Raw genomic sequence first — 26,844 nt, forward strand, 5'->3', positions numbered from 1 at the left:
GGTTGGTAAACATCGTTTCCTAATCTATATGCTGCCATTTTGTCTTACTGACAGTGTTCTTTGCCTTACAGAAGCTTTACAGTTTCATCAGGTCCCGTTTATCAACTGTTCATCTTAGAGCATAAACCATTGTCTGTTCAGGAAATTCTCCCTGTGCCAATGTGTTTGAGGCTATTTCCCACTTTCTCTTCTATTTGATTTAGTGTGTCCAGTTTTATGTTGAATTCCTTAATCCACTTGGACTTGAGTTTTGTGCAGGGTGATAAATACAGATCTATTTTCATTTTTCTACATGCAGACATCCAATTTAGACTAGCACCATTTGTTGAAGATACTTTTTTCTCTTCCTTGTATAGTTTTGGTTTCTTTATCAAAAAATCAAGTGTCCATAGGTCTATGGGTTTATTTCTGGGTCTTCCATTTGATTCCATTGATCAGCGTGTCTGTTTCTGTACTAATATCATGCAATCTTTATCACTATTGCTCTGTAGAACTCCTTGAGATCAGGGATGGTGATATCTCCTGAAAAGTTCTTTTATTGTTCAGGATTGTTTTGGCTATCCTGGGTTTTTTATTTTTCCATATGAAGTTGAGAATCGCTCTTTCAAGGTCTATAAAAATTGTGCTGGGTTTTGGTGGGGATTGCATTGAGTTTGTAGATTGCTTTTGTAAGAGGGCCATTTACAGTATGTTTATCCTTCCTATCCATGAGCATGGAAGATTTTTCCATCTTCTGAGATCTTCAATTTCTTTCCTTCAGGGAATTGAAATTCTTGTCTTCCAGATCTCTCACTTACTTGGTTAAAGTTACACCAAATTATTTCATATTATTTGTGACTATTGTAAAGGGTATTGTTTCCCTAATTTCTTTTTTGGCCTGTTTATCATTTGTATAAAGGTGGGCTACTGGTTTCTTTCAGTTAATTTTGTATCCAGCCAGTTTGGTGAAGGTGTTTATCAGCGATTTTTGAAAGGATGTCCCAATTATATGTTTTTAAATAATTTAATTTCCTTACTTTTGTCTTCGTCCTTCTCTTCTCAGAAGTGTCAGACCTATCTGATTTTGGTTCACTATAAGTTGCACAAGTATGCACGTTGTTTTTAGCCCCATGAGAGCAGAGATAGCCACTGGGGAAACAGCCCTTTTCCTCAGAATAGATGGAAGGGCCAAGAGTCACTGGTGGAGAATGGTGTGGGAGTTGATTGATGGATGGTTTGGCTGTTAATAGGTGAGCTGAGAAGATAAGCAAAGGCTACTAGTGACTTCACTAGTCAGTGTCATTCTGCCATTCCCCCAGAGCTACAGGTCTCCACCTGCTTTCTCTGTCCTTTGAGAAGCTGACTTCATTGCTTCCTCAAAAGGGAGATTAAAAGCAAATTAGGGATGAAAGGATTTATTTGGCTTACAATTTGAAGTTAAAGTTTGTTACTGTAAGTCCAGGCAGGAATATAAACTCTCACATCTACAGTCAAAAGCTGAGAGAGGGGGCTGGAGAGATGGCTCAGTAGTTAAGAGCACTGACTGCTCTTCCAGAGGTTCTGAGTTCGATTCCCAGCAACCACATGGTGGCTCACAACCATCTGCAATGTGATCCAATGCCTTCTTCTGGTGTGTCTGAGGAAAACTACAGTGTGCTCATATACATAAAATAAATAAATAAATCTTTGCCGGGCAGTGGCGGCTCACGCCTTTAATCCCAGCACTTGGGAGGCAGAGGCAGGTGGATTTCTGAGTTCGAGGCCAGCCTGGTCTGCAGAGTGAGTTCCAGGACAGCCAGGGCTATACAGAGAAACTCTGTCTTGAAAAAAAAAAAAGCTGAGAGAGAATAAACATCGATTCTTGTTTGCTTGCTACAACCCAGGGCCTCTGGCTAGGGAATGGTGCTGCTCACAGTGGGCTGGGTCTTCCCATATCAAGTAACTGTCCCAACAATTTCCTATAGACATGCCTACAGACCAACCTGATCTAGATAATTCCTCATTGAGAATTTCTTTCCAGGTGATTGGTTATAAGTTGTGTCAAGTTGACAGTTAAAACAATCCATTACAGTACTATAAACTGAGTTTAAAGTTTTAATTTTCTAATTGTTTGTTGCTAATATATAAAAGTAGTTAAGTGTTCTGTATTTGCCTCATACTATGCAAATTGTTTAACCGGCTTACTTTTTTTTTATATATTTTTGTATGTCAATAATCATGACATTTTCAAATAGAGACACATTTACTTCTTTACAGAGATATCATATAGGGTCTAGATAGTTTAGAATGAGTACATTGGGGCCAGGTGTATGACTCAATAGGAGACACTGGCCTAGCATGCACAAAGGCCTGGGTTCATCTCAAACAAAACAATCAGAATCTTTAGCAGTAAAGAGAAAGCTTCTCTAGTATCATTCTGGCAACCATAAACTTCTAACTCACCTGTTGGTATTTGGAACCTAGTGTTACTGGAGTTGTTAGGGTCAAAACTTGGACCCCGACGGCTCGCCTTGTCACCTATTGTTAATAGGGCAATGAAAGAGACAAGTAGTAGTGAAAAGCAGAGAGAAGGTATGTATCTATGTTGGCACACTGGGAAGAAGAACAGAGCTCCAGTGTCACCCTTCCTTCCCAAATCCGTCTTCAGCGTTGTGACATGAGATGTAGGTTTATAAAGAGGTCATGAAATATGTCTAACCACAGCCCTGGTTCAGATGTGGTCTCACTCATCTTTGGCACAGCATCAGCTTAGATCTGTCTCTCCTACAGGTTATGTTGTTAGAAGCATGTGAAATCCATCCCTGGGAGACAGGCTCCTATTTTGGCTGGCACCAGGCTCTTCAGTCTTTTCTTTGTCTAAAGATAAGATTCTGAGAAATGTCCAATTTCTCTGGGGCTAACTGTATTCTCATGGCCTTCTCCTTGCTCTAGAGCAGGGGTTGTCCATCTGTGGGTGTTAACCCCTTTGGGGATCAAATGACCCTTTCACAGAGGCCATCTTTGACCATTAGAAAACAGAGATTTACATTACAATTTCTAACAGTAGCAGAATTAGTTATAAAGTAGTAACAAGGAAAATAATTTTATGGTTGGGGTCACAACAACTCAGGGAATGAATTGCATGAAAGGGTCACAGCTTTAGAAGGTTGAGAACCACTGCCCTAGAAACATTCCAGTCCCGCTTCTGCTGTGGAGTTAGCTCGTCTCACTGTCACACTTAGTGTGCTTCAGCTGAATAAACTTGAAGTAAAAGTCGATTATTAATTTTTCCCATTAGTATTTGTGGTACCTTGGCTTGGACATGTGTGAAAAACCCCGCCAAACTAAGAATTCAGAGAAGGACAGAACACAAGGTCTTGAAGACCATTGTCAGAGGGAATTTCAGCCATGTGGCCTGGTGTTTTCCTTGGATCCTGAAGTTTTAAGGTTTTAATTCCCAAAAGGCTTTGATTCCTCTTGTGGCAGGGAAATTCCTGCCACAAAAGTATGTACTTAGTCATGTGATTTTACACTCTAAGACCATCAATTTTATAATCATGACTTTATAGAGAATAAAGAATTCTTTGGATCTTCAAAATGGAAACCTAGGGCTGCTAGTTTTTAAAATTAGTAGCAGATTTTTTAAAAAATAATTTATTTATTTTTTTCAAATCGTAATTCATTCACACAGGGGTTATAAACACAGAAAGGCAGGACGTGGGGAAGGGGATGACACCGGAGCATGGGTGTTCAGGGGGAGTACAGATATCTTCCAGAACAGGGTATCAGCTGGGTGAAGGTTCAGGGGATAGGTCACTATGACTCTGCCTATGATTCACTTGTCCTTATCTAAGTTGGTATTATCTGCCAAGGCTACCTATTTACAAGGTCTATGACTACTCAGGCTGGTAAATTTTCACAAAAGCTGCCTGTTTACAATAGCTTATAGCCATCTGTTTCAATGTTTTTCCACAGACACCCAAGACTTGGTGTTAGTATACATGTATGACAGGCCTATTGCTGATTTTAGGCCTATGGCTGATTTTAGGCCTTCAGTGTGTAAGCAGGGCTGACCCTGACATCTCCTCCCTTCTCTAAGTATAGAAGGGTTGTGGCAATTCTAATCTTGCGAAGGTAGGGATAGAGGCCTGACCTCCAGTAATTGAAGGGGACCTTGTAATGGCTCCGGCCCCCCTGTCGTTGTCCAGTGAGGAGGCATGAGGGCCATACCCATCCTGATGTCTTTTTCCTGGAGAGGGGATACTTTTGACATCAACCCCTATGCAGTCAAGCTTGTACCTCAGGGAACCCAGAGAGATATTTTTAGCTTTTATTTATATTCCCTTGCAGTGCTTAGCCTCGCAGCCTAAGCAAGAATTCAGATCGCCAGTCAGAGGGGGTTCTGGGTGGCCTCTCTCTGCTTGGTCTAGGGGCAGAAGTCACCTCTTTTAGGTTGGGTGGAGATGGGTTTTGGAAACACCCTGTATAAAGTAACAACCTCATCTTGAGTCTCGTGGTCCTCCATAGCTAAATTATGATAATGTATCTGAATAGGTTTTGCTACCAAATTATTTATCTGTTGCATCACAGAGTTAGTCCGACTATTTGAGGCCCAGGGACCAAAAGAAATAAGCAAAAATAACCCAATTAATGGTCCCAAGATGGGAGGAAGTTGGGTTGACAACCATGGAGAGGCTGAAAACAAGTTCTTATACCAGCATTCATCTGTCTCTTTCTCTCTCTGATTTTTCTTAGGGCCTTCACTGACCTATTTCATGCTCTCTTTAACCATCCCTGTCTTGTCTATGTAAAGGCAACATTCATCTTTAAGGGCTGTACACAGTCAAGAGCTGTACACAGCCTTTTCTACTGTAATAGAGTAAATCGAGTCCAACAAGGATCTTTGTGATTTTTGGAGGTCTCTTCAGACAGTGAAACGAGGGATTTCTTCAGATTAGTGATGTCAATCTCTAGCTGTTTGCTGTTCTTGTCAATGGCCCTTCAAAGGTCTGAGTAGTATAAGTTCGGAGGCCAGCATGTGGATTAGAACTTCTTTTTTTTTTTTTTCCCTAGTATCTTGCTCCTCGGAGAGGATGCTGACTTATTTTTTTTTTGTTTTACAAGGGGAGGGGGTAAGAGGGTCCAGGTGGTGGAAAAGTACAAAATCTTCTTGGCCTGTGCCTTGAAACATGTCATGGTCTATATGGTACACTGCCTTGAATTATGATCTACCTGCTGTTCTTCAGAAGATATGGTACACTGCTTGAGTTATGGTCTCCCTGCGTGGTGCTGGGAGTGGGTGCAGCCTACATGGCCTAAGACAGGGCTCTCACCCTCCTTTCACCCACATCAGAGTCCCTTGACGTTGCCCATCGTCGACAGCCTAAAGCCTTCGACCATCGATGTGACTCATCTCACATCAGTGTTTTGGGGTTGTGAACTTGTCTAAGACCCCCCATAATTAGACATCCAAATTCAAAACTCACATAGTTGGGATTGAACATAAGACGCCTTCTCTAACTAAACAGAGAAGGGGGAGATGCCAGAAGCCAGGACCCTCGCCCTTACCCTTATCCCCTACCTTTCCCCACCTGCACAATGTCCTCTGAAGCTTGGCAACTGCAAGATCCTGCTTAGCAACTGCAGATAGACTCAAAGCAGGATTAGAACTTCTAACAGCAGACATCATGGGTGATTCATTTTTACCTAGAAAGGAAAAAAAAGGGAATTCTCAGGGAGATTTCTCTTCCCTGGATGTAAATTGTTATTCATCTTGTTTATAGTTGGGTCTGGCTTTGTGGGGGTATCTATTTATTTCATTAATCTTTTTGGTAGCCAGTTAGCTGTGCCTTCTGTGGTATCAAACAGGCATATCAATCCTTGGCCCCATAAGGGAACTGGGTCTGGGCCATTCCCTTTAAGGGTAAGAGGGTCCTTCCCCATATCTGTGGCATAGTTTTTATTGATCTCAGTGATGCTAGAGGCAGTCAGCAGCAGATTTGCCATGAGCTTTCAGTTTTAGAGAGTTAAAAGTGAACAAGGCATGATGGAGAGTATTTCAGGGGGACTCCTTCTGGGGGGGTATCATTCCCTCTCTTTTGTTTTTAAAGCCAATTTTTCAGAGTTCTTGTAAAATCAGGGCAGAAGTGCCAACAGTCACTCCTTCCACACTCAGAGAGTCATGAAGACACTATTTAAAGAAATATAAATCTATATTAATAATCTCTTTTATCAAAGGACTGTTATAGCACAGCTGACAACTAATCAGACTATATAATATATCGATTAGTAATAGCTTCTTTTACTTTTTGTAAGATTACTTCTCTTTTGTCAATTAATTGTTGAAGGAAATTAGGATTTACATCTCTCTTGAGAATATTAAACAGAGACTTAATTTCTTTTGTGGATAGCTTAAAATAAGATCTTAGCCAATTAGCATCACCTAGAAACTTTTGAAAATAATTTGAAATAAGTAAATTCTCTCTTTTTTTAGACCCTTTATATGTTTTTTTTTAATTTTATATTTTACGCATTTACCTTTCAATGTTATCTCCTCTCCCATTCTCCCCCAAAACCCCTTATCCCATATCCCCTCCTCTTATTTTTATGAGAGTGTGCTCCAAACATCCTCCCAGTCCCATCTCCCTGCTCTCGAATTCCCTAACACTAGGGGATCCAAACTTTTGGGGACCAAGGCCCTCCACTTCCACTGATGTCTGACAAGGCCACCCTCAATTACCTATACAGGTGGAGACATGTGTCCCTCCCTTTGTGCTCTCAGGCTGGAGGTTTAGACTTTGGGAGCTCTGGTTGAAACTTTGGATACTCCTTCTAGAAAGGACCAAAGCACCCACACTTTGGTCTTCCTTCTTCTTCTTGAGTTTCATGTGGTCTATGCATTGTGTCTTAGGTATTGTGAGCTTTTGGGCTAATATCCACTTATCAGTGAGTGCATACCATGTATGTTCTTTTGAGATTGGGTCACGTCACTCAGGATGATATTTTCCAGCTCCATCCATTTGCCTAAGAATTTCATGAACTCATTGTTTTTAATAGCTAAGTAGTACTCCATTGTATAAATGTACCACATTTTCTGTATCCATTCTTCTATTGAAGGACATCTGGGTTCTTTCCAACTTCTGGCTATTATAAATAAGGCTGCTATGAACATAGTGGAGCATGTGTCCCTGTTGTATGTTGAAATATCTTTTGGGTATATGCTCAGGAGTGGTATAGTTGGGTCCTCAGGTAACACTATGTTCAATTTTCTGAGATACTGGCAGACTGCTTTCCATAGTGATTGTACCAGTTTACAATCCCACCAACAGTGGAGGAGTGTTCCTCTTTCTCCACATCCTCGCCAACATCTGCTGTCACCTGTGCTTTTGATGTTAGCCATTCTGACTGCTGTGAGGTGGAATTTCAGGGTTGTTTTCATTTGCATTTCTCTGATGACTAGGAATGCTGAACACTTCTTTAGGTGCTTCTCAAACATTCAAGCTTCCTCAGTTGAGAATTCTTTGTTCAGCTCTGTGCTCCATTTTTTAATAGGGTTCTTTGATTGTCTAGAGTCTAATTTCTTCAGTTCTTTGTATACCTTGGATATTAGCCCTTTATCAGATGTAGGGTTGGTGAAGATCTTTTCCCAATCTGTTGGTTGCCGCTTTGTCCTATTGACTGTGTCCTTTGCTTTACAGAAGCTTTGCAGTTTTATGAGGACCCATTTGTCAATTCTTGGTCTTAAAGCACAAGCCATTGGTGTCCTGTTCAGGAACTTTTCTCCTGTGCCCATGTGTTCTAGGCTTTTCCCCAGTTTCTCTTCTGTTAGTTTCAGTGTAGCTGGTTTTATGTGGAGGTCCTTCATCCACTTGGAATTGAGCTTTGTACAAAGAGATAAGTATGGATCAATTTGCATTCTTCTACATGCTGACCTCCAGTTGTTCCAGCACCATTTGTTGGAAATGCTGTCTTTTTCCATTGGATGGTTTTAGTTCCTTTGTCAAAGATCAAGTGACCATAGGTATGGGGGTTCATTTCTGGGTCTTCTATTCTATTCCATTGATTCTCCTGCTTGTCTCTGTTCCAATACCATGCAGTTTTTTATCACTATTGCTTTGTAGTACAGCTTGAAGTCAGGGATGGTGATTCCCCCAGAAGTTCTTTTATTGCTGAGAGTAATTTTTGCTATCCTGGGTTTTTTGTTATTCCAAATGAATTTTAAGATTGCTCTTTCTATCTCTGTGAAGAATTGAGTGGGAATTTTGATGGGGATTGCATTAAATCTGTAGATAGCTTTTGGCAAGATAACCATTTTAATATTAATCCTGCCAATCCATGAGCATGGGAGATCTTTCCATCTTCTGAGATTTGCTTCGATTTCTTTCTTCAGGGGCTTGAAGTTCTTGTCATACAGGTCTTTTACTTGCTTGGTTAGATTCACACCAGGGTATTTTACATTGTTTGTGACTGTTGTGAAGGATGTCATTTCCATAATTTCTTTCTCAGCCAGTTTATCTTTGAGTAGAGGAAGGCTACTGATTTGCTTGAGTTAGTTTTATATCCAGCCACTTTGCTAAAGTTGTTTATCAGGTTTAGGAGTTCTCTGGTGTAAGTTTTGGGGTCACTTAAGTATACTATCATGTCATCTGCAGGTAGTGAGATTTTGACTTCTTCCTTTCCAATTTGTATCCCTTTGACCTCCTTGTGTTGCCTAATTGCTCTGGCTAGGACTAGTAACAGATTTTGTTATGGTATTTCATACAACTTTTTCTGATCCATGACTCATCCTCCCTCACCATTACCTTCCTACTCCTACAGGTCTGTCTTCACACCAGCTAGCACCTTTTCCGCTTTCAAAACAAAGGGTTTTGTAACAAAACAACACAACTTAATATGGATGTAGTAGTTAAATATAGGAGAAAGGATGATGTGCTATTTGGTAAACGTTTGTCATGAGAATATCACTAATTTGCAATAAAAAACTCAAGTCTCTGTAGTTTTTATGGATGCTGATGCTAGGTGGGAAGAGAAAGAAAAGGGCTTTCTGCAGCCATAGAGACCCCAGGCTGTCTGTGTCAGCTTCCTTTGAGATGAGTGACTTCTTCAGGCCATGGTGTGTAATATCTGCTCCTCCTGCAGGCTGATCACTTCAGTTTTTACCCCGTTTTCAAAACTTAGGGGTAACTGGCCTAGAGAAGGACAGAGAGATGAGACAGAAAGGGAATTGGGTCTAAAACCTGCCTTTCAGAAAACCATGTGTGCCTATGATGTATTTAGAGTGAAAGCTTGCTTTGGTACAGTGTATATGATTTCTTTTTCAGTTATGTGGGAATAGACCTAAATAATTTTTAAAACTTACAGTTTTCTTATCTTTGTCCAGGGACTCAGATACATTCAGGACACCTGTCTATTACTGACTGTGACAGAAAGACAGAGTCTTTTCTGCTGCCTGGGGAATGATAAAGGTGCAGGTACACCAAACAGAAGCCAGAAGGTTCTTGAGGAGGAGGATCCAGTAGCCTTCTGCTCTGTGTCCTTGGCTCTGTGGTGGGTAGTTAGGCTGAGTATTGAAAGACTGAGTTGTCCTCCTGAGGAATGAGTTTCAAGGCTGGCGTGAATGGGAGGCCTGTCCAAAGGACCAATATATGATGGTGGGTGGGCCAGCTGTTCCTGGAGATCAGCAATCCCAGCCATCAGCCTACAAGCAACTAACTGTACATTGGGAAGGTATATCTTGGTGAGCACCAAGAAGGAGAGTTGAAGAGACCTCACTAGCTATTTCTGTATAGGCTCAAGGCCTGCAAATTCTTGGATAGGAACAGCTCAGTTCTGATGAGGTGAATCAGGAACTTTCTGGTTCCAAGGGCCACAGCAGGGAATGTTTATATGGTAAGGATCATTTTCTGGGTCCACTTGGCAAAATATAAATGCATTTTGTAAAGGTTTTGGCCATTCCACCATTTTCTTGGGTATGTCATTTCCAGTGATCAAAGCTGGAAGCTAGTTTAAAGCAAGCTATTCTTCTGAAGTATGTGAATTGGTTTCTATGACCATCCGGTGGCAATTTTGCCCTAGGATATGACCTCTTGTGTTTGAAAAAAAGGAGGGATTGGAGTTTTTGCTTACTGGGATGATGCCATTGATTGCTGCATTCTAGAGGTTTTTGCCTTAAAATTCAGGGTCTGTGAACTTAAAATGCTTTACCTTTTAAATTACTATTTCTCCTGTGGGGTATTCTAGGCATTAGACTTCTTCCTTTTGTCCTGGGGCATGTGGATGTTCTTGCAATAAAGAATCAGTTTCGTCTCAGTCTAGAAATTTCTGTAAAGTGTAATGAAAACAATACTTAATACAGTCTCATTGCCCTGTGTTTTATCATTATGTATATTTTATGGTAATTGCCTTGTAGGTTTTCTCCTCCATAAAGGTACATTTTAAACATATGGATATCCATATTTATCTGCCTTGATACTTTTAACAGCTTTTTACAAACACACACCAACTCAATAACTAGAGCTGTCATCTTGAAGAAGATAAGAGATGGTATATTCTGAAACTATTTTGACTGACCATAGCCTTCAAGACAGATTTAGGTTACTCCAAATACCATGTTCTAACGTGGAAGCAGTTTCATGAAGTTTTATAGTTTTAGAGAATAAAGCAAGTTTAAAATACACTGGAGGATACATCAAAGAACTAGATATGCTGTCTGAGCTTTTGCGTTGGTGGAAGCTAGTGATCTAAATTAATAGATTTCATAAGATTACTACTAGTCACAAGATGTTTCAGTATAGAGGTGGGCAAGGAATGGCTATTCTTCTGTAGGTCTAGAACTAGCTCAAGGTAAGTTCATTAAACTCTGGACCTACAGCATTGCTATCATCACAGTTCTCTGCAGTTCATGTCAGTCAATGAGTCTATAGACACAGCTTCTTTACACACACACACACACACACCTACCTTTATGACAATAAACATCATTTACATGTTGTAAGCTAGGAGCTCAGTAATGAAACCACCAACACGGCCACTCCCTGGTTGGAAGAAGAGGTTTGTTTTTATTATAGATCAGTGAGAGGGGAGGGGGAGAGAAGGAGAGGACCTGGCAGGCAATAACTAGGGCTATGGGAGCAGAGTAGGAGAGTCCTGCTAGGTATAAAGGTTATGTTGTTTGGGAGGAAGACAGGTTAGCTGAAACACCCTGGGAACTAGCTTGGGGCTCAACTAACTGTTGGAGACTCAGTTAATAGAGAAGTAGATTCCCCTTTCGGAACTATAAGAACCATAAGAGCAGGTAAGAAAGTAATGGTGTTTCCTAGCAAACTGGTACCCATGTTATAGGGTTTCTGAAGGATGCTGTTTACTCAATAAGAGTCTAGCCTGAGCCAAACTGCTATTTTGGGGATTGGAACCCAATCCCTGTGTTAATTACCCAGTCTCATATTTAATATGAATCACCTTGACCAAACAATCATTCGAATAGCTGTGAACATTTTCTACATGTCCTAAGGACATGATTTGCTTTCTTTTCACCATTTTTTCCATACCACACCAAAAAGTGCTCAGAAGTATGCGTTCAATATGCATATTTTCCTCAGTGTGTATAGGAGTGATAATTTCTTCATAGTAATTTTTAAAAGACTACATTTTAAAGATTTATTTAATATTTAGTTAGTTAGTTAGTTAGTTAGTTAGTTTTTCGAGACAGGGTTTCTCTGTGTAGCCCTGGCTGTCCAGGAACTCACTCTGTACACCAGGCTGGCCTAGAACTCAGAAATCTGCCTGCCTCTGGCTCCCAAGTGCTGGGATTAAAGGCGTGTGCCACCACTGCCTGGCCTAAAGATTTATTTTTAAATTGTGTGTGTGTGCGTATGTGTATACATTAATGGCTGCATGCATATGTGTGTATGTGCACATAAGTGCAGTGCCCACCAAGGCATCCCATCTATCCCTTGGGACTGTAATAACAGGCTATTATTGTGAGCCACCAAACATGGGTGTTGGGAATTGAACTTGAGCCCTCTGTAAGAACATTATTTTCTCTTAACTGCTGAGCTGTCATGCCAGCTTAAAAAAATGTTTATAAATATAACATATTTCATAGTACTCTATAGTGTTTGAACAGTTTTCTAACCATGGCTTTTCTTTCCACATAACACTTTCTTCTGAGCTCTGAATATGTTATTATAATTAAAATAAATCTTTTGTGGCTGGAGAGATGGCTCAGTGTTTAAGAGCACTTGTTGCTTTTGTAGAGGACCCAGGTTTAAGTTCCAGTACCCACATGGTGGCCCATAACCATCCATAACTCTTAATTTCAGGGATTTCAATTCCCTTTTCCTCTTTTGACCTCCACGGGCACCAGGCAGGCACATGATACATAGACATATATTCAGGCAAAGCATTTACACACATACAAATGAATCTTCATAAGTTTACAAGTAAAATTCTTCACCTGGGTATTTAGCAACAGGAAAGCATCTAGCAAAGCATGTTAAATGTAGAGTGTAAGAGATCAGGGACGTGGGTGAATACTTCTGTTCTTCTTGTACTGTCTGGAGACGCTTGATGATTGGCTCCACATCTACATGGCATATTTCCTACTTTAGATGGTATTAGTACCTGCTTCAGGAAATGATGGCTTTCATAATAGCACAACATGCTCTTAGCTTGTGTCCTAACCAGTGCTACATGTCATGTTATTATTATTTCTCATATTTCTGAAAATGTGGAGTAGACTTTTTTAAAAAAAAATATTGACACTATGATAAAATGTACCTTAAAAAGAAAAAAGATAGAGTCTCATGTAGCCCAAGCTAGCTGTAGCTGAGAATGATTTGGTCTTCTGTTTCTACCTCTTAAATGCTGGGGTAACAGCTGTGAATCTCCATACTCAGTTTATATGTGGCTTAGAATCAAGCCTTGGGCTTTGTGTCTGTCAGACAAGTATCCTACCAAGTGAGCTAAATGACCCTCAGCCACAAATGTACTCTTTAAATGCCACAGCTCGTGTATGCTGTATATGTTAAGCTCCTTATTTTTGCTTTCTGATAGAAAAAGAACAGTGTCATTTGTAGGAATCCATAAAAGAAATGTGAGTCAGGAAAGCACATTTATACATTTCTCAAAGATATCTTTTCTATAAAATGAACAGTATTTTGTATGTATAGATTTTTCACTATAATGAATTGTTTGTAATATATTTCTTTAAGCAGACTTACTGTATTAAGAACATAGACTCTGTATACCTTGGTTATACACTGAAGGAAAGGTAATACCCATTATATAAAAATTCTTGTATTTTTATACCCTCACTATCATTTATTGACTTTAAAATATTATAGTCTTAATAGTCTTAGATAATAGCTACAGATATAGACATGAACCCCAAGCATCACAAACATTGTAACTATTACTGTTGAGTTTTGCTCTTTAATTGTGCTTCTGATTTAAGGATGAATAGAAATTTTTATTTTTCTATAGCTAAGTCTATGACGCTTTCTGCTGCCCATGAAACCCAGTTCATGGAGAATGTTAAATAAGCATTCTACCATGGAGACATGCCCATAATGCTGTGTCCTTTTTTTTTCCTTCAAGGCTTCATGCTAAAAGAGCTGGGGAGATGGCTTAGAGGTTAAAAACACTGGTTGCTCAACAGAGGTCCTGAGTTCAATTCCCAGCAACCACAAGGTGGCTCACAACCATCTGTAATGAGATCTGGTGCCTCTTCTTGCGTACAGGCATACATACAGGCAGAATTCTGTATATGTAATAAAAGACAAACACAACAAACAACAACAATAGGGCTGGAGAGATGGCTCAGTGGTTAAAAGCATTTACTACTCTTCCAGAGGTCATGAGTTCAATTCCTAACAACCACATTGTGGCTCACAACCATTTGTCATGGGATCTGATATCTTCTTCTGGTGTGTCTGAGGACAGCTACAGTATATTCATGTGCATAATAAATACTTTTTAAAAAATGTCATCCCAGTCTACCCTTCTGTCACTGGATTTTATCCCAATTTTTCCTGTTTCCCAGTGTCCTGGTAAAGTTTCCCTGAATTACCTATGGAGATACCAAACAAAACTCACATTTGTGATTTCTCTCAAACTCTCAGTTGTTTTCCTAGACTTGCTACCTGTGAAGGCAAATACTTCTAGGACTCTTAAAATGATTATTATTTATGCATATATGCGTGTATCTGAATGTCTGTCCACCTTGTATATGCATTTCCCCTAGGAGTAGTCAGAAGAGGGTATTGGATCTCATTGGATCTCTTAGAACTGGAGTTACAAGCAGTCGTGGGGCATTTGATGTGGGTGCGGGATACTGAAACTCTCCTCTGGAAAAGCAGCGAGTACTTTTAACCAACGAGCCATCTCTAGCCTTGGACTCTTTGTGTGTGTGTGTGTGTGTGTGTGTGTGTGTGTGTGTGTGTGTAGGCTTGGCTGTTCTGGAAGTAGCTGTATAGACAGGCTGGCCTCAAACTCGCAGAAATCTCCCTGCCTCTGCCTCCTGAGTGCTTGAATTAAAGGTATGCATCACCACTACCACCCCAGCTTGCCCTATTTTTGCCTTACTGCCTATTTTTCTTCCTCATAATTTTCAAACTTGTAGTAATGTAGTTCTGTTAGACCCTGTCCTATAATATCAGTAGAAATGTTGGACCTCACATACTCTGATTCAGCAAGCTCCTTGTACATGCATGTATCCATGAGGGAGGCATGTGACAGTTGTGCAAATTGTTCTCTTCATCAGATTGGGTGGAAGGACCGGGAGTTGCTGGAGATGGGATGGTGAGGGCAAGAATTTCTGCTACTGTGAAAGAGATGAAGAGAAAAAACTGATGGTGCTAGCCTCTAAGTGAAACAGGTACCTTCCAGGGCAGACTTCTGTATTAATGTTCCTTCAAAGTATTTTCATTTACTTTCAGCTAGAATTTAATGGTATAAGCTGAGCATGCCTAGAGAGAAGCATTCCTGCTCATCCCTTTAATCTCTTTAGATGTGTGCTCTAATGACCTTAAGTGGACATACTTAGGAATAGGCCCACCCCTATATGAATATGCATAGGATCCTTGAATAAAATCCCTCTGTTTCAGGAGGGCATTGCTTTGAAAATAGCCCTGTGTTCTCTTTCTATGTTGTAGGTAATAAATCTTTCTTCAGTCTTGTTTTGGCTTTGCTTATTTTAGCCATTGTGAATCCTTTTGTATTCATTAACAGTGGGAGTTGTGGCTTCACCAACCACTATTATTATATTATTTCCACTTTAAAGGGGTTATCAGTTTTGCAGAGAAGACCAGCATAAATTATACTTCTTTTATATGTCCATCAACAACCTGACTTCCTGATTTTCATCACAAAGAGGCCAGACTGCCCCCTGGAGTCTATCCAGTGGATTGTAGGAGTTTACAAAGCCATTCTTCCTCATACCTTCACTCCATCATTAATCCCTTACTCTAAAATGGCATTTTATATTTTTGCTATATTATTTTGAGACAATGTCTAGCTATTCAGCCAAACTGGCTTAGAAGTCTCATTATCCTGATAGTCTCCTGAGGTATAATTTCGAGCTTGTGCCATCATATTTAGCCTAACAGGAAATATCTATTGTAGTCATTTTGGAATACACAGACAAGATAGAAGGAAAGAGAATAACCGTGACCCAGCTACTCACACAAATCCCTTGTAATAGGTTCTATACTTCCAACATGTTTTGTATATCATATTCTTTTTTTTTTTATTTGAGATAATATAGTATCCCATACTGAATTCTTAAGTTGTTTAGTTTATTATTAGGTAATTAGTATATTTTGTTGAAACACAGAATCCAGTACTTCTGCATATATTATCCTTTATAAAATACTTAAAATATCCTCTATTGTTTCTGAAATAGAAAAAAATACAATGCAACTGATGCAGGAGAAACTCGAAGTAGTAAAAATTGATGCTATAAAGGATTTTCTAGGGAGCTTGCTTAGGAAGTATTAAATGGCACAGAGGAGAATTTAGCTAAATGAGTGCTGCCTTCCAATAAAACTGGAAGATAACTAGTGTATTAACATGACTTGTTGGAAACTAAGAAAGCAGAGTCTAGACCACTATTCAAGTTTTCAGGTTGCTGGGAAAGTTTCTGCTAATATTCAGTCACCAAGATTGACTTCCAGTTAGGTTCCATTCCTATAACAAAAGGAGACAACCCTGACTTAGAACCAGCTATTAAAAAGAACATGCCTCTAAGGGGGCAGTGCAGGGTTACAACCATTAGGTCCTGGTCTGCCATTATGTCCCTTCTGCTTTCATCAGGAAGAGGACAATTCTGCCAGGTGGGCAAGATGACCTCAGCTAACAACTATTAAAAAAAAAAAAAAACAACAAAATTTTTGGCTAGATCCTCTGAGCATTAGCCAGAGCTGGACAAGTGCCATAAAGAGCTTTTTCTTCATTAATCTCTTAATTATGCAGAAGTATGCAGAGTGATTTCCCACTGGGAAGACATTCTTTCTATTACTCTACAAAATATTGTTAATAAATCCTTATCCACATTTGAGATGATAATTCTCATGTTCAGTTCTACAAGTTGACATATTTCTGGGAGTTGCTGGGTTATAGCAGCCTGGTTTTAGCAGCTGTAAGATAGGCTGGGCCAACCATTTATTATCAATAAGCCAATTAGAGAGACAGGTAACAGTGAAGATTTCAGTGTGGCCACATTGGAAAGAGGAACAACTAAAGAGGTCTAGCCATCCCCATTTCGGAGGTCCTGACATTAGGATTCAGTAGAAGGCAAGACTTCTGTATTACTAAGCAGATATATGATCCTACTCATCATTGACACATCCCTGTTAGGTCTTCAAGGTCATCCATGTAAACTGTGAGCAGTGTGCAAAATCTTTCCAGGAGACAAGCTCCCTCCCTGGCTGGCACCTGGGTTCAGCATTTCCCTTCCCAAAATGAGACTCTTGGGGTAAATTCCTATTTCTTAGGCAGGGGCTCAAGTGTTTCTTTTTAGAATATCTTGGCTCCTGCTGAGACTGTTCTGAGATACATTTTGCAAAATTCCTCTGAGAACATTCATCAAGAGTCTGTATTACTATACCCTGAGATTATTGTTACTCTTTTAAATGTTACTAAATTGAGACTTGCCTATAAATTACATCAAAGGTTTACATTTTCATTTAAGACCTATACATGTTTTCTTTTTTTCTTTTTGTTTAGATTTATTTATTTATTTTATTTATGAATATACTGTAGCTGTCTTCAGACACACCAGAAGAGGGCATCCAATCTCATTATGGATGGTTGTGAGCCACCATGTGGTTGCTGGGATTTGAACTCAGGACCTCTGGAAGAGCAGTCAGTGCTCTTAACCGCTGAGCCATCTCTCCAGCCCCCACATCTGTTTTCACATACTTTTTTATATAAAAGATGAACATACAAGATATCATGTAATATACTATTAACATAAAATGAGTATTTTGTGATCGGGACTATAAATTCAGTGTTAGAGCGTTTGCTTAGCACTTCAAGGCTCTGGGTTCAATCCCCAACTCAGCAAAAAATAATGACAAAAAGGGAAAATATCCTCATAAGTAAATATTTAAAAGGTGGTGGAAAACTGCTCTCAGAAACTCAAAACCCCCCCTGGGGGGCTGTTCCCAGTAGAATCACAGACTCCATTCCCTGCCCCTGATAAACTACCATCTTGCCTCTTGTCTAGCCTCATATGCATATCAGTTGAAAAAGCAATTTACATTTGAGTGACAGTTGAGTATGGTGGGACACACCTGTAATCCCAGCGTTTAGGAGGTCAAGGCAAGAGGATCTGGAATTCAAGGTAGCCAGTTATGTAGCTAGTTGGAATTCAGCGAGGACTACTTGAGACTTTCACAAAAATACTGAATTTGAGTCGCTTGTTTAATTTTTACATTGTGATATTGCCTTGGATACATTTGAACAATCCCCCCACGCTAAGATTATAGACAAGGACAGAGCACATATACTTTCCTTCTGGGAAACAGCAAGTTTCATTCCTAAGTGATCTGATATTTCTTTGTCTAAGTGTCCAGGTAGGGATGAAGATATCTTAAGGAGATACTGAACATTTGCTCCTTTTGGCTAACTGTTGAACAATAGACCTCAAGGAATTGGAATCTCTCCAGGCATCTCATTCTGGGGATCTAAAATACTGCAGCTCAGTGCCAGTCCGAGGGAGAACCTACTCTTGAACATAGAGTTCCTACATTTCTGACCGCTTGTCGGACTAACCTTATAAGAGCCTAAACTATGAGGGCTGGGACCACACCACGACCAGGACAGCTTAGTTATGCATATTTTTTTTGCCCTCTGTTTAAACCTAAATGTCACTTCTATGCACTTGAATATGGGCTTGGGGGCAGATCACTGGAGTTCTGTGCTCCTCTGCCCTCTGTGACTGCAGTAACCAAATCTTTCCACTTTTTACTGTTACTTTGTTTAATTGACTTATTGAGGATAGGTATACAGGGCCTTTGCTACTTTACTTTATGACTTTAGAGTAAAGGTTTCCTCATGTACCTTAAATCAGAAAGGGTGCTGTAACAAAATAGCATAGCCTACATTGCCATTAGGAACTTCATACTGGAAAAAGCATAATGAGCTTACTATTTGAAAATTTAGCCTGTTTTTTTTTTTTAAAAAAAAAAACAAAAACAAAAAACCCTTACCTGAAATGGAAGGACTCAAATATCTATGGACTTTAGTAGTTTTCAGTGCTGTTACAGTCTATGTACCACCATACTGTCTAGATAGGACATGGTATGGTTTTTTTTTTAAAAAAAAAAAACCTTTAAAGTGAAATTTTTTCTCCAGATACTCTCTTAATGTGAAGGCATATCAGTGTTGTAGCCTAACCTTACAGGTTACTTTTGGATGGCTGGTACTCTTCAGGATGGTAGAGTTTACTAATTTTTGTAATATCCAAATTCTCAAATTATTTTTCTGCCTGTCTAGGATAGTGAGTAGAAAGAAAAGCTTAGAGAGCATATAGACATTTAAAATCTAAGTGATTTTACTCGTGGTGTAGTGGGGGAATGGGGTGCACGGCGGGAGCAAGTAGTTAAAGAAGCAGGGCCTTTCTTATCACCTTGTCTCAAAATAAAGGGACTGTGGAGCTAAGATGGAAGGGAAATTCTCTTAGAACCTGGCCCAAGCTCTGCCTTGGACCCCAGGAGACCCCAGGAAAAGTAAAAAACTGTGTGTATATGCCTGTCTTTTTTGTTTTTTAATGGCAAACCTGTCATTAAAAAGGTGGTAAACAGTTCCATTAAAAAGTGGAACCTGTTTTTGTCACAAAAAATGATTTTCCCAGTTATGTTAGGATAGGGCTAAAAATAATTCAGAAAGCTTTTATGATATTTCTTGTCATTGCCTCCTGGAGCTCAGATACAGGGAGGGAGCCTATCCATTATTGCATGCTCTTCCCTGCTGCTCAGGTGTGACCGTGGGTGGGTGGGAAAGCCCCAAAGGATGAGAGGTTCCAGTGGAGGCTTGCTTGCCGTCGTGGACACTGCTGTGGGTAGTTAGATTCAGATAAGTGAGGGCCGAGAGGATAGTGAATGCGTCAGAAGTGGGTTCGAGGCTGGGGTGAGTGGGAGGAGCATGTCCTTGTATGCGTCTTGAGCGTGAGACACAGGAGGCTGTCGGGAACAGGTTCTGGACATCACCAACCGCGTCTCTTAGGCAACAGGCAACTACAGCATTGAAAGGAAAGTGCAGAAGACTCGAGCCAGACTGCCAGCAACCTCCCCAGCATATGCGTGCAGACTCTGAACCAGCCAATCCTTCCCTAAGAAGAGTTCATCATTCCAATGTGGTAGGGACTTCCTGTTGCTGTTGCCATGGTTCCGCGGGCGGGACTTAAAAGAGGCTTCCTTTGTTTGAATGGTTCTCCAGTCCCCCTGCTCAGGTTTGAGTTCGTTGTGTGTTGTTCATCTCACCTGTCTTTCCCAGCCTTCATCTTATGGGCTGTGGTCAGAAAAGCAGCGGAAAAGATGGATGATCCTCCGAAGATGGACGATCCTCCGATGTGGGTGCCTGTCTGTTTTTTTTAAGTCTTAGATGGCAGTATTGTGCCAAACAGCCCCTTCTCTTCTGCCCTATGTGTTTGAAAAAATACTGTGAGTCTTTTTAAACTAAAGAGGCCTTTTTCCCCTTTCCTTCTTCCCTTCTCTTCTTACCCTTTCTCCTTCCCTCCCCTTCCTTTTTCCCAGTAGGATTTCTGCCTGTCTGGAACTGGCAATTGAGTTAATAAATTCTAGAGTTTACCTTGTTGATATTCACAGCCTTAGAACAAATCCCTTTATTTTTCAAGTTGGCTTTACTGTTGCGAGGCAGCCTAGACACTGTAGCTTGTATTTTAGCTTCTCTGAAAAGCCTTATTTTTCTACCCTCTGCTTTCCCTGGGGTTTGTCGACCTTTATCAATGTGTTCTTTCAGTATAGACTTTGTTTCACTTCCGTTTGGATATTTTCTGTAAAGTGTTAATGAAAACAGTTTTTTTCCTACAGTCCCATCACCCAGTGGTCACCATTAATTGCATTTTTATGGTAATTTCCTCGGAGGTTTTTCTAATCCATACGGGTCTTTTAAACATACTGGGATGCATATTTATACCTTTTCTGTAGCATCTTAAAAAACTTATTTAGAAAATAAGAAAATTCCATTGACATGTGTAATTGCTGAGTCACATTGTCACCTGAAGATTTTCTTCAGTGTGACAAAATTATTTAATAACCGATGTGAAAAATACGAACAACCCATAGCCCCCATCTCAATATCAAATACTATAAAAGTATTGTTGCTAAGGACAAGATCTGTACTAGGTTACTAGGTTTTTTTTTAACTCACCATTGATTTTTAAGTACATAAAGTGGCTAGCAGTGTGTTCTAAATAAATATGTTGTGTATATGAATTTGCGTTTGATTTCAGCAGGGCAATTTTGTTTACAAATACAGTGTGACATTTCATAATATCCTGTAGTGCTTAAACAGTTTCCTACATGCCTTTTCTTTCCATTTAAACTATGTAATAAGTACCTTACTGAAATTTCAAACCACCTTTATTTCCAGGTTTACATTCCTTCCCAGTGTGTCTTTTGTTCATGTATTTAGCACCAAAATATGTTCTATAAAAGAGTGTATAATGTAGAATGTGAGTCCACATCTGTGTGCCACAGTTGCCACAAATATGAAGGGTGATGCTTTTGATATGTGCCTCAGTGTGATAGCCTGCATAAATAGTGCAACAGGTTCTTAGCTTGAGTCCTCCCTACTACGTCACCTTATTGCTCTCTCTACTATTTGCCTTGACATGCATAGTAGGGAGAGATTTTGAAACTAGCATTTTATTTATTTAGTATTTATTTATTTACTTGAGTCTGGGTATGATAAAATCTCCTTAAATGTAACCTTTTGCTGTTGTCATTCCTACCTTCCAGTAGGAAAAGCACTGTATAATTTTGAGTGAACTAAGTCATGAAGGAAAATGTTAATACATTCTTCAAAGATACTTCTTTTGTAAATTACAAAGAATATTTTCATACATTCTTATATTTCTAGAAGCAGATTTATTGGCTTCACAAGTCCAAAATTTTTATATTAATTAAATTTGATTTTGACAATATTTTACTACATAAGTCCAACCTTTTTATTTTATGAGTACATTTTGCATGAAAGTTAATTCCCATTCTGTGTGAACTTTCTTTTCTTGTGCACTCATCATTATGTATACATTTTGAAAAATTGATTTAATGTTGCAGGTATAGAAATTAATCCCACAGTGACACATATATTATGAATGTTTTCCTTTTAAATTATGGTTGTGGTTTCCAGATATATAATTATTATTACTACCCTACCCCTTACTTCTCTGCTGGGGGTGGAGCCTAGAGCTTGAAGCACTCAGATATACACTACCACTGAAGTACTGCTGCCTCCCTCCAAGCATTGAAGCCTATGTCCCGTTTTATTCTGTGCAAAGTTGACAGTCCCATCTACTCCTCCTTGCTGAGCCACTCAGTTTTGTCTTCCTCCTTTCATTTTTCCACTATTCCAAGGAAGTCCGCATCAAAATGCTTTGAAAACCCCAAATAAAAATTCTAAGTAGCTACACTCCAATATATGTCTGTTCCCCATATCCCTTGTGGTAATTTAGCACAATCACATGCTTTTTATACTCTCACTAGAAGGACTCGGCCCCACAGATCCTGTTTGATCAAAGCTGCCCATACATGTACATAAATTTAACCTTCACCCATGAGGGCAGAGCTGGTAGTTATACAAGTAGTTGTCTTCGACCTCCTGGAGCTGAAGGGGTGGGTCTGCAGTCACTACATTATCAAAGGAAGAGATGAATACAAGGTGTGGCTGGGAGTGGTAGCTCTGCTAACCATAACTTCTCCCATTTCCACCTTAAAAGGAATGTCAGCACTGAGAGAAGACCCACAGGAGTTCTACTTGCTTTCTCTATCATCTGGCAGTTTTACTTCATTGTCCCCATGGAGAAGGCTGACTGCTTCTTTGATCCTGTCCAGTAGGTGTGAGAGTTTACAAAACCTGCTGAAGAAATGTTTTTCACATATTCACTATTAATTTATCATGAATTCCATGTGATGAAATGGCAGTGTCTTTTGTTTGCTTGTTTAGTTAGTTATTTTTAAATAGGGTAAGCTTGTGGGCTTCAGTCTCTTTCTAGTCTTCTGCCTCAGCCTTCCATGTTCTGGGATCAGAGAAGTGTGTCACCACCCTGACTTTCTAATTCATTTCTGTTGTAGTCACTTTGATATATATGGAAGAGAATAAATGAAAAAGTGTAATCTTTTCTTAACGTGTTTTACATATTGCATTCATTTTTACATAATTGTGGTAATATACTGTTTAATATTAGATTATGAAGTAGTTTTTTTCCCTATTAGATAATTAGCATATTTTCTTTTCTTTCTTTTTTCTTTTTTGAGACAAGATTTCTCTGTGTAGCCTTGTCTGTCCTGGAACTCAGTCTGTAAACCAGGCTGGCTTTGAACTCAGAGATCTGCCTACCTCTGCCTCCTGAGTGATGGGATTAAATGCATATGCCACTATGCCACTTCCCAAGTCTATCATATCTATCTTCTGTAACATGATTAACAGTTCCTTCATTGTGTCTGACAAAGAAAAAATAATGCTATGACAAACATTGTTAGGACATCGTTGCCCTCATTTTAAACAATGTGCCTTCTGTGGTTTTCTGCCAAGTGGACAGATACTGCAAAACTCCTTTGACCAAAAACCTTGCCAGTATCTGTACCATTGTGTACTGAGATTACTGTTAACCTTCAAAATGTTACTAAGTTGAGATTTGAATTTGTTGTCTTCGTTTTTAAAAATGTCTTTTAAGTTATTTATGACTCGGTGCCATTTCATACATTTAAGACCTGTACTTTATTATATACTCTGTGAAAATGTATTTTTAAGATTTTACATGTGATATTAATTTTACATTAATTAATTACATTGCAGCTGGAAGTAGCTTTGTACTTGCACAGTACAATTAAGTCTGTGGGCTGAGTACCCAGTTATGCCAAAAAGGGGCGGGGGACAACAAGAAACAATGAATAAATGAACGGTAAAACAACCCAAACATTTCTCCAGGACCATTCTGTCAGCCATGCATTCCAGATATTTCTGTGTGCAAATTTATAATCTGAGAAAGATCAAAGGTTATGGTTGCATACTTGACTCCCTGACCTATGTAAACTGCTGCCATAGTTCAGCACTATTGTTGGTCTAGCTCAGGGTTCTCCTTGGTGTCTCTCAGTTGAAGAAACAGGTTAATATGAGTCCCCCTCCCCCATTTCATGTCACAATTCCTTGAGCTCGACGTTTCTGAACAATCTTACCACACTAAGATTGCAGGTGATAGAACACATAGGTCCCCTTCTTAGGACCGGCTGGTCAGGTTATAACACAGGTTCCACTCCTGACCATGTATTCTGATGTTTTATTACATCAGGAAGCTTGTGGACTTTGATTCTTAGAAGCATATATACTCAGTCTTAGCCACATAAGACCACCAGCTCTGGAAGCACACCATTAGGGAGAGCAAAATTTTCCTTACATCTTCAAAATGGCAGACAAATAATTCTGCTACAATATTCTATAATCTATGATGCCAGATAATTGAATTTAGGAAAACCCATCTCGTGCTGTTTGGAAAAGATAAGCTATACACAATCACATGAAAGAACACGACCCAACTCTGTAGAGATTTGTTTTTCAGTGATAAATGCAGATATGATGTACGGAGTCTAAGAAGGTAGCAAGCAAAGATATACTACCTTGAAAAAGGATGATTTTTTAAAATATCTCATGGTTAAGTTTATGCCTGGGTAGCAGCTTATCAATATTACAGACTAAATTATCATAGTGGTTATTTCTGGGTGTACATAGAGGCACTCCGAGGGATGGTTAAGTTTACTCATTTTCTTTTTTTTTTTTGTCCATTGTCTTTTCTGTTTGGGACACTGGGAGGAAAGCTTAGAGAGATTGTGATACCAGTAGATTTCAAACAGTTTTAAGTGTAAGAAACTTTCTTGGGGAATGGGTGTCCAGTGGGATAAGGAGGCATTGTAGATAAAAGGGATTCTTCTCTTAAACTCTCCTACCTAGTTGGTGCTACTCTCTGGTTCTTAAAGCTGAAGAAACAGCCAGAGAACAAAAGGACTTTTGTTTGTTGGATTATTTGTTTTTCAGGAAAATAGGAGAGTCTGATGACTGGAAAGGGTGGTCTCTTGAGCCTGGGTCAAGTTCTACCCTTCATGGGGCCCTGTTTGCTCACAGTACTGTTTAAGACCCCCTTAAGTAAATATGTGCTTTTTTTTTGCCACCCTTGACTTCTTTGAAGATTGAGTTAAAATAATTAAGAAAGCTTTGTTATTATTCTTATATTCTTATATATTCTTATACTTGTCCAGAAGCAGAGAAGTAGGAGTGCTTGGCAGGTACTGGACAGTAGCATGCTTGGGGCATAACCACCAGTAGGAGATTTTGGAGAGGAATAAGTGGGGTCCTCAGGAGGGAAGGCTCCATTGGCTGCCTGCATTGTGTCCTGGGCCATGAGGTGGGCCTTTAGGGTTAGAGGGGATGAAGGCTGTAGGGAAGACAGTGAGCACAGCCACGTGAGCATAAGTATCAAAGGCTGAGTGGAGTGGGAGGAGTATGTCCAAGGACTGACACACCTCTCATGTGGCCTCCTGGGCAGTAGGTCCTACTTATCAGCAGTCCCATTCTGCCTCAGCAGTTGTATCCCTTGGCCAGCAGAGAACCACAGCATTCAAAGGAAAGTGCAGGCCTGCTTCAGGAGGGAGACTAGCAGGGCCTCTCAGGACTCCTGTGCATGGGCTTGGAATTTGCCAGTACTATACTTCGAGGAGCAACATCTTTCAAATGTGGTAGGGACTTTCTTATGCTGTTGTTATGTGTCTGTGAGTGGAACTAAGGAAGGCTTCCGTTATTGGTGTAGACTGCTTAGCTATTTGGGTAGATATGAGTTCCTGGTATGATCTGTCTGGTCAATCTCAGTAGGTTGGCTTTTTCATGTTTATTTAATTGGCTGGCAGCAGAAATTCTAGGAAAAGATGGACTTTTTCTCTGATGTCAATGCTTATTATACACTTCTCCAACCCTTAGATGGCAGTTTTTCCAGATGCAGCAGGCCTCTCTGCACCTTCCCTTTGCACGTGGAAAAAAAATCCCCACTTGAGAGCCTCCTTCTAGTATGCAGGCTTTTTAAAAAAGTTGTTGTCTTGGAGCTGGAGACACAGGGAGTTGTTTGGAGATTAAGCAACTTCAAGATTGCCTCCAAACAACTCCCTGTGTCTTGGACAAAGCCCTGTTCTTTTCAAGTTGCCCTTGCTTTAGTGGTGCAGCCTAGGAACTCATTCTGTTTTCCTTCTGGCCGTGCAATTTATGCACCTTTGCAAATAGATTTTATTTCACTGCGCTCTAGATATTTTCTTGGAGTATTAATGAGATTTAAAAAAATAACTTAATTTTACTTTTTACTTATCCATTTTACATCCTGCTCAGTGCCTCTCTCTTGGTCACACCTTACCACAATCCTTTCTCCCCTCCCCCCTCCCCTTCTCCTTTGAGGGAGAGAACCCCCCAGCATCTTCCTCATTCCCATTCCCCAACCCCCTCTTCAACTCTCTGCAAGGCTAGGTTCTTCCTCTCTCACTGAAGCCAGACAAGGCAGCCGAGCTAGAAAAACATATCTCACAGATAGGCAACAGTTTTTGGGATAGCCCCGACTCCAGTGGTATGGGACCCACGTGAAGACCAAGCTGCACAACTGCTACATATGTGCAGGGGACCTAGATCCACTCCATGTATGCTCTTTGGTTGGTGGTTCAGTCTCTGAGAGCCCCAAGGGTCCAGGTTAGTTGACTCTGTTGGTCTTCCTGTGGAGTTCCTATCTCCTTTGGGGTCCACAATCCTTCCTCCTATTCTTCCATAAGAGTCCCCAAGCTCCATCCACTGTTTGGCTGTGTGTTTGTATCTGTCTGAGTCAGCTACTGGGTGGGACCTCTCAGAGCACAGCCATGCTAGATTTATGTCTGCCAGCATAACAGAGTATCAACAGTATTAGGGATTGGTGCTTGCCCATGGGATGGGTCTCTAGTTGGGCCAGTTATTGGTTGGCCATTCCTTCAGTCTCTGTTCCGTCCTCCATGCCTGCATTTCTTGTAGACAGGATAAATTTTGGGTTGAACGTTTTGTGTGTGTTGGTGTCTCTATTAATCCACTGGGGTTCCTGTCTGGCTACAGGAGGTGTGGTCTCTTCAGGTTCCTTATTCTCAATGT

General features: G+C 40.0%; 2 protein-coding genes across 3 annotated transcripts in view; both read left to right on the forward strand.

The window, feature by feature from the left end:
- Positions 1 to 26,844, forward strand: part of LOC114625361 (protein FAM156A/FAM156B-like) — a 68,321-nt gene that overhangs the window by 11,964 nt on the left and 29,513 nt on the right. Inside the window, exon 1 of one of the 2 annotated variants that reach the window (XM_028772627.1) lies at positions 19,634 to 19,816. The exons of the other annotated variant lie outside the window; for it this stretch is intronic. The gene's annotated coding sequence lies outside the window, so the exon portion shown is untranslated. Of the gene's footprint in view, positions 1 to 19,633; positions 19,817 to 26,844 lie in introns of those variants that run through there. 2 annotated transcript variants of the gene reach the window in all.
- The window catches only part of Fam104b (family with sequence similarity 104 member B), a 28,502-nt gene continuing 21,291 nt past the window's right edge, over positions 19,634 to 26,844 (forward strand). The window contains exon 1 of the mRNA XM_028772672.1: positions 19,634 to 19,816. Coding sequence (XP_028628505.1) covers positions 19,812 to 19,816 — 5 coding nt within the window. The 5' untranslated portion in view covers positions 19,634 to 19,811. The remainder of the gene's footprint in view (positions 19,817 to 26,844) is intronic.

This window comes from Grammomys surdaster, unplaced genomic scaffold (genome assembly GCF_004785775.1).
Source record: "Grammomys surdaster isolate TR1022 unplaced genomic scaffold, NIH_TR_1.0 216, whole genome shotgun sequence".
Taxonomy (NCBI): domain Eukaryota; kingdom Metazoa; phylum Chordata; class Mammalia; order Rodentia; family Muridae; genus Grammomys; species Grammomys surdaster.